This window comes from Neopelma chrysocephalum, unplaced genomic scaffold (genome assembly GCF_003984885.1).
Source record: "Neopelma chrysocephalum unplaced genomic scaffold, ASM398488v2 Primary Assembly neopelma1_74, whole genome shotgun sequence".
Lineage (NCBI taxonomy): Eukaryota > Metazoa > Chordata > Aves > Passeriformes > Pipridae > Neopelma > Neopelma chrysocephalum.
Genome location: NW_020897735.1, coordinates 4,541,243 through 4,549,476, shown reverse-complemented (window position 1 = coordinate 4,549,476; position 8,234 = coordinate 4,541,243). Strand labels below are relative to the sequence as shown.

At 47.1% G+C, this 8,234-nt stretch overlaps 1 protein-coding gene and 1 long non-coding RNA gene across 18 annotated transcripts in view; one reads left to right on the top strand and one right to left on the bottom strand.

Annotated features, from left to right (window-relative positions):
- Window positions 1-2,150: 2,150 nt before the first annotated feature.
- LOC113969568 lies at window positions 2,151-4,632 on the bottom strand. Its single transcript, XR_003534896.1, has 2 exons — window positions 4,164-4,632; window positions 2,151-3,413 (listed from the first exon to the last, which is right to left on the bottom strand). It is a non-coding gene; the product is annotated as an uncharacterized LOC113969568 (long non-coding RNA).
- Window positions 4,633-4,635: 3 nt separating this feature from the next.
- DNM1 (dynamin 1) overlaps window positions 4,636-8,234 on the top strand; it is a 66,736-nt gene continuing 63,137 nt past the window's right edge. For 10 of the 17 annotated variants that reach the window (XR_003534895.1, XR_003534893.1, XR_003534894.1 and 7 more), the window contains exon 1: window positions 4,637-4,933. Coding sequence is in view for 14 of the 17 variants with exons in the window: in XM_027687439.1 (XP_027543240.1) it covers window positions 4,773-4,933 (161 nt within the window). In the remaining 3 variants the exon portion in view is untranslated. Of the gene's footprint in view, window positions 4,934-8,234 lie in introns of all 17 variants that reach the window. The other 7 variants (XM_027687440.1, XM_027687442.1, XM_027687437.1 and 4 more) reach the window with 1 other exon arrangement.

The following is an 8,234-nucleotide window of genomic DNA, read 5'->3' as shown; positions in this document are numbered from 1 at the left end:
ATGGAGTTATTACTCATCCATTTCACCAGGATATAACTAGTTCTCACCATAATATATTTAAGCCTCCCAAACTTATTGAAGAAAAAACATATGGAGCTTTAAAGTACTTTTTTCTTCTGGTTTTGGGGCCTGTCTATTGAAAGAGTGGGCCAAGTTTCACCAGCCTTGCTCCCAGCAGCTGATATTAGTTACTGGAATTATACTGTTTTCCATGTCTGTTTTATCTGGAGGAAGACTGGATTCACACACATGAAAGCAGTAGCACACAGCATTTCAAACCAAAATGATCTGTGCATTAAGGGATGTTTGCACCCATTCCTTGTAGTATTGTTCTAGAAACCTATTCCTGGTATTTCTTGATCAGCAGGACAGGCCACAGGAGATAAAGATACAATTTTTAATATCCATTTTGCCACATGGTCAATCAGCTTCTGTCAGTGATTTTCAGTTTCACATGGTAAAATATCTGCCAGGAGCTATTTTGTGGCATCTTACTGGATGTGGAAAGCACAGAGAACTCAGCCTTGTTGCTCTTAAAATATTAATTTCAACTCACATCCATTTTCAGATTCCACTTCTAATGGACTATAACATTCAGGTTATTTCTTTCCTTATGTATATTCTGGCTTCTGTGGAGTCACATTAATGACAAAACTGTCCCAGTGTCTCATACACTGAATTTACCTTTCTTTACCTCTTTTTGGGGGATTTACAGACTAGTTCAGCAAATTTCCTCTTTCAGAACAGAAGAGAAGGAAACATTTCAGTATGTTATTCTACAAAGGAAAGCTTTATTTGAAAATAAAAAATTAAAGGCTTTCAAATAGCTTTTGCAATAAATAAAAAGATTAGAAATTAACTTCTCCTCTCTGAGCAACTCATACCACAAGAGATCAGTGATGTCACTATGGTACAATTGCTGCTATAGGAGCAATTAAGAAACCATTTAAGTATCAATTTTATAATATCTATCTCTATAGGCAACTTTACATAGTCATGGAAATTCAAGAGGTTAATTTTAATTAAGATTTTAAACTTTTGGCCAGCTGTATCATGTATTTGATATTAATACAGACAATGACAATCCTAGACCTGAGTCTTTGTGGAGCTTCCAACCTCTCCTTTTAAACATTCCATTTAAATTCTTACCTGTGTTCATAAACATTTTTAGGAACCCAAAGGGCCAGAAGTGTCCACTTCTGCACATTGTTCAGAACATTCACAGCTCTACCTGGAGTCAGCAGGAACAGTTTGCAGGTAAGTTAAAGAATCATAAAATAATTGTATTCCAAATTTTTGCCTATTTTTTTCTCTGAGGACTAAATGTGTTATTTTTGCAAGGGCAAGGAATGAAGGACAGAATCCAGCACTCAAATGTCTATTTCTAATTATGCTAACTAAACTGGGAGTTCTATTTGCATGAGGTGACAAAATCAGCATACAGAACTGTCCTTACGTTGATAGCCATACATAGAAACACACATATGCTTGCCCACATGCATTTTTAAAGTACATTCAGAAATAATTATAGCATCTTGGGTGGGGGAAGAATCTTTCATCCTCCTTGTTTTTATTTGCTCATATCATCAGTTTTTCTACCAAGGTAGAAAGAAATAGATTTTTTCCTATTCATTCCAGTTTATAAAATTCCTTTTAATTCCACAGACATTGCAGTTTTCTAATATGCCCCATGAGGAATGATCACACAGTTGTTTCTCCTCTTATATCTGCTGCATAAGTCACAGGTAGGAGGTATTAAGAATCAAAAGGCACATCTACTGCTAACATCCTTGCAACTCAGTTTGTGGCAGGAGAGAAAATGGAAGGCTCTGGGAGTGATTCCGAGTGCCTGCAGTTCGCTTGTTCATCAGTGGGAGGTGTAAGTTTCTAAAGCTTCAGAAAATCCAAGCCTCGCTGTCTCAATACCCGAGTTCAGTGTCTGGGCTGAGCTACTGCAATTGCTGCAGAAGCGTTTAGACTTCACGGTATTAATGAGTTGTTGGAGGGTGACGCTGCAGGCAGACAGTGATCTCATTTGCTTACAAACATCTCAGCAGGGCAGAGAAGCAGGAGCACATTCTGTGCATGTTTCAGTTTCACGCTAATATTGATCATGTAAAATTTGCAAATATTTCTGCAAGTTATTATTCTTTTTTTTTTGTCTACTTGGAGAGCATCCTGTTACCTCCCCCCATCCCTCCTGTCCAATTTTGCCCTTTAAGACCACAGTCAGTTAGACCAAGGACCACATTTCCCAAAAACTAAGTATGAATGTCACAGAAAAGTAAAACCAGATAATATTGAAAGAAATACCTGCAAAGAAGTCGTTCAGGAGCCTTAGTGCTGTACCAGCTCCTTAACTGGCTGCATAAACCCTATTTTTCCCCCCTCAGTCTTCAATATCAGCTGTTGACATACTGTACTTTCAATAGTCTTTCACAAATACTTTTCAAAGCAAAAATATTAGTTCAATTTTAGCTTTCCAGAAAAATGGGGTAATATAAATTATTATTTCTGGAGTTAGCTCACTCAGAACAAAATACCTGCCTAGAATGCACTGGGACAAAGCTTAGGAGTCAACCCATGAGTGAAGGTCAGACTAAAGACTCCCTAGGCACAAAGGACTGCAAACACATTAGAGACAAGCATTTCTTCATCATTCCTTACTGAATGATGGTCCTGGGCTGAGTTTAAATAGAGCTCCTGGGCCCACAGATGTGGGCAGAAGCCCCAGGTGAGGCTGGTCATGGTCACTGAGGCTTATTAGTACAGCTGGTAAATTGTGTGAGGTGATTTCAGTGATGGGACTGGGCGATCTTTCTCTGTATTGAAGTTGGTGAACTTCAGGTTACAGCAAACTCCAGGAAAAGAACAATTTTCTTCTTATGGTTCCTCAAATAATGTTACAAAGGTGCTCATGGTCTGAAGTTCCCTGAGCATCAGCTCTGATCCAGGAAGGAAGGTGACATCATTATCTGAGCCTTTGATACTGTTCACTCTTCTTTTTGTGGTGACCTCTAACAAGGAGCAGCTAGCTACAGTGTTTTTTCTCCAGATTCCTTCAACATAAATTATCAGAATGGCTGCACAGATGCTCAAAGGCTTTTGTCCACAGTCTACACTGAGTTTCTTAAGCTTGTTTTTCCACATTTACTGGGAAATTTGCTGAGAGGAAAAAAATAGCATTGACAGCCCCCAAAACAGCCCACGTGTGCCCTGCAGTGGTGTTACCCACACAGATGGAGCAGTTTATTTCCCTTCCTTCAGTGTTCTTACCTGCACACCTGTGATGTGTTCAGAGCGTTTCCTTGGGCATCTTCACTCACCCAGTGAGGCAACCCCTCAACATGGTTGTTCCAGTTTCTGTGTATGTCCAGGTAGGTATTTTTGCATGGATTCCATTTGATGGACATCTGTAAACATTCCTTATAACCATTATAACTAAAACGTTGCTGTTTGAAGCAAAACAGACAGCTCAAAATCTGTTGCAGTTTTTTTTAGTCCTTTCCCCCACCACCCCCAGCTCGCTCTGAGCTGTGAACAGGAGTACTGGGTAGCACAAACTGAGAGGTGTTTGAAACGCAGCACTCTCCATCCTCCTGAGTCACCCTTAGCCATCGGCTGCTTTTCTGAGCACTTGTTTTCACTGCTATACTTTCAAATCAAATATGGCCTCGCATTATATTCTTATTAAAAACCAATCCCTTTAAAAAAACCCCAAAGCAAGCTGTTGCCTCTTTATTCTAGGCAAGTGATTAAAAAAACCCAAAATCTGGGTACATAAAATGAAGCACCTGTTTGTGTTTCTGTGAAACAAACCCAGCAACAACAATCTCCTGTTTGGCAGCTTTAAACAGAAATTGACGCATGTTTCATCTGTGTTTGAATGAAGATGAAGCAGCAGAATCACGATATGGTTTGGGTTGGAAGGAACCCTAAATACCATCTCGTTCTACCCCCCTACCATGGACAGGGGCACCTTCCACTAGACCAGGTTGCTTGGAGTGTGACAGCGTTTTTGCAAACATCCAGTTTAATCATATCAGTAATTTCTTGTATTCTGGGAATTTATAAGTGCTGTTCTCACACAAAGCCCTCCCGTGCAGGTGCGTCAGCCAAATTCTCAGTTACTGTGACTGAACTGTGCAGGTGTATTGACTTACCAGCGTGGCTGTAAAGACTGAACCGTGCAGGTTTGGTAACCAAACCACGTGGGTACATCAACCAAATCATACATGTTCGCTGGCTGCACTGCATAGATCATATAGGTATAGTAGATAATAGATAATATAGATACAGTGACTGAATTCCACAGGGCCGTGCAGGCTTATGGACAGGTGCACTATGACTGACTGTGGAGCAGGCTGATGGGGACTCACACCCACACCGGCTGGGCTATACAGGCGTGTCAACCTGCCCCACACAGAAACAGCCCCGCGGGCAGCCTGGGCTGTTTTGCTTCTGGGCAGCGAGCTCCGTGTCTGTGGGCGCAGCCCCCGGCGCCATCCCGGCCCGGGCCCCCTCAGCCCCCTCGCAGCCGCCGGACTACAACTCCCGGGGTGCACCGCGGCGCCGGCGCCTTTAACGCCCCCTGGCGGCGGCGCGGGGCGCTCTGCAGGCGCGGCGGGCGGGTTGAGGCGAGCGGAGCCCGGGCGGCGTCGAGCGGGGCGAGGGGCGCGGGCTGGAGCCGCTGCCCGCCCGCCCCACAGCCGGGGAGCGCCGCGGGAAGGGGTAGCGCGAGCTCGCCCCGAGCGAGGAGCAGCGCCGCAGCCATGGGGAACCGCGGGATGGAGGATCTCATCCCGCTGGTCAACCGGCTGCAGGACGCGTTCGCCGCCATCGGGCAGAACGCCAACCTCGACCTGCCGCAGATCGCCGTGGTGGGGGGGCAGAGCGCGGGCAAGAGCTCCGTGCTGGAGAATTTCGTCGGGAGGTGAGTGCGGGGATGGGGGTTGGTGGTGGTCCCGGTCCCCCGGGGGGGCGCGGGCAGAGCTGCCGCATGGACAGCGCGGTGCGGGCACGGCGCGGCTCCGAGCGCGGTGCGGGGGCAGCGCTGCGGGGTCCGCGGGCACAGCGCGGTGCGGGGGCAGCGCCGCGGGCAGAGCCGCCGTGGGGACAGCGCGGGGTCCGCGGGCACGGCGCGGTGTGGGCATTGCTAGCACGGCTCGGCGGCTCCGAGCGCGGTGCGGGGACAGCGCTCCCTCCGCTCGGAGCTGCCCGGCCGGTGCGTGTGCGGTGCGCGGGCAGCGCTGCAGGATGCCCGGGCGCTGCGGTGCAGGGGCTCGCAGAGGCAGGGGAGGGAGGGAGGGCTCCCCGCCCGGGGGATTCCGCAGCGGGGTCCCCGCCTCTGCCGCACCTTGGCGGCCGGTGCGGGCCCCCCCGTGCCCCCCGGCTGTTACATAACGGAGGGGCCGAAGTGCCCGTGGGGGACCAGCCGCATCCATCCCCTGCTCCGTGCGGGGCCGCGGGGCTCAGGGATGGATGTTGTCGCTGCTGGGGGGGGGTGATGCGGAGGGTGTTTAAGTTTAATCTGCTCCGTCCCCCTCCCCCAGCCCAGGCTCGCTGTCCTCCATAGCGGATGCCATGTCAGGAGCTGCGGGGAGGCTATAGGAAGGACGGGGTTAGAGCTCTCCTCTATGCTCAAATCCCCGGGTGCTACCATTTTGTGACAGGCAATATACTGATGCTTTCCCTTCATGTGACCTTCGCATTCATCATCTGCAACTTGAGTAAATTGCAGACCGGGCCGGCTGGTTATCTGCTCCAGCGCAGACACACAACACCTGGGGAGGGGGGGTTCCTCAGCCTGTTCCTGGCTTAGTAATTAATTGTATTAAGTGATACACAGGTTTTAGTTATCAAGGTCGTTTTTTTTGTGCTGTGAGGAGCATGCAGGTTGCTGGTGACTTGCCTTAAAAGCAGCGACTGCTGTGGTACCTGGTCAGATGCTTGTGTGGGTTTTTCTCTTTCAGCAAACTGCATTTGTGACAACATCTATTGGATCTCGTTCCGCCACCCCCACTTTTTCTTTTAAGCTGTTTGCTGACGGATGGCTTATAAAGGTTTTTGACTGTCAGAAGGGTCTGTGGTATGGGTTAATTGCTTGTTTAGCTGCAAGTAGCCCCAAATTCTGGATCTGTGCAAGGGTATCCTTGAGCAGTGAGTGCAGGGTGTGCTGTCTGTGCTGGGAAGAAGGCACAAGGATTGTATCTGGTACAATGAAAGCATAGTCGAAGCAAGAGGTTTTTTTTCTTAGCTATAGGCTAAAGGAGTTTTTCTGTAAAATTCAAAGAGTTTGGGATCCTTTCTGGTTAACTTTCAAGAGTCCATGCAATGTATCCTCCAGGGATGCTGGGATCATGCCAAGGGAAGGACATGGCAGAAACACATTTTGCTGAGCCTCAGGTCATAGTCCAGGATCCACTTGTTTGTCCATAGACACAGGAAGAAAATAACAATTCCTGTCACCCAAATGAAAAGCTTGCTGGGCTGTAGCTTTCTAAGAAGAAGGGGAAAATGGATCTCCTGAAATCTGTGAGCAAAACAGGTTCACCTGTTGGCTCTGCTGTTTTCATGCTTTCTAAGTACTGGCAGCCTAATGCTGTAAATCTTTTTTAGAGGATCTGTGCAGGCAGTGCTGCAGTGGTGTCATAGATAACATGTGGCTGTAGGGCCAGAGGAGGGTTTGTTGAAGAACAGTCGGTGTTTTTGGGGTACTCTGCCCCTCTCCTTTAGACTGAGCACACAAGGGGGTATATTAGTCCTTGGTGCATCTCTACTGGCACCAATTTAGAACTGGGGATTTTATCTGCTTGGTGGAAAATAAACAAATCAAAGTGTTTTCTGTCTGGTTCTGATGACTCCTGTCCCAGGAGAACTTGTGACCTCACTGTGTCCCATCAGCTGTCTCTCTAGCAGCAAGTTATAGTGCTGTGGCTTTTAGAAAATGAAATAATGAAAGGTCCCCTGAGTAGAAGCTGAGACCTGTCTGCAGAAAAGCATTTAGAGGAAATAATTGGAGGGGAAATGGAAAATATGTCAGAGTGAAGAGGTCTTTCTCCATTTGATACCCTTGAGTGCTGGCTAGTTTAGAGACTGGTAACTTGAGACCTCTTACCACAGAATGTGTGTGTATATGCTGCAAACCCTAGTCCTGTTAAAATAGTGTTGGGGCCCTGCTGTAATGTGGAGTCTTTTTTTTTTTTGTGTGGGTATTGGAAACCATGATAAGAAGCTATGGAAATAGTACCCAGAATAAGCATGGCTCTTCAGTGTAATTGTGATAGGGGCTGTCTTTTGTCTGAAGAGGCATAAGAAGAAATTGTGTGTAGACCTACTGTGTACAAATACAATCATTGCTGTAGTGTGGACATGACATATGTCACTGCTCCAGCTTGATACCAGGATGGTGGTGCAGCTATTGCTCAGCAGCTGCTGCTGCACAGTGAATGTGAGTGCTGATGAGTTTCTCTCTGAGTGGATGGAAATCTCTGCAAGAACAAATGCTGATGTGGTTGGTGCTGGCTGATATGTCTGATGTGGACACTTCAGCAGAGGGGCTGGAGGCCCTGCCAGGGCTGGTTTCCCTGCTCATGACCTGTGGGACTCCTTTCAAATTGTCATCAAGCCATGTTCCCTTAACAGGGGACACTTGCCCCCTGCCAGAGCTGTGCTGTGGCAATGCAGAGCTTCAGTCTAGGGCTGCTGTGGGCACCTTGCAGTAGCACTGAGTTCCACATGTGCTGGAAATCTCAAAGCAGAGAGGAGTGATACTGACTGCCGTCAATATTTAGTTGCACATCTTACCAAACAAATATTTTTTTTCCTCCTGAATGTGATGGCTTACTAGCTGCTGCTAATTGCTCTTTCAGTGACACTTTACTCTGCTGTTAACAGATTATCCAACAGTGCAGAGCTTGTATTTATAATACCAGATGTCAGTGTGGCTGCTATGTGTGCTCTTACTGCTGGAGACTCAGCATAGTGACTAGGATACAGGATGATAGTGTTAAAATCACTGAACAGACAAGAGAAGCCACGTAGAAGCCAGACAGGTGACACATCTCTTTGTAGACTGGTTTATCCTGGGCCCCAGAACTGAAAGGAAGGTTAATCGGGTCAGCTCCAGGCATTTCCTGTTGGTGTGGTTATAGGCTTGTAGGATAACTCAGGTTGGAAGGGACCTCAGGGATCATTTAGTCTATTCTTAAGGTGTTGTTACTTCTCTGTAACAC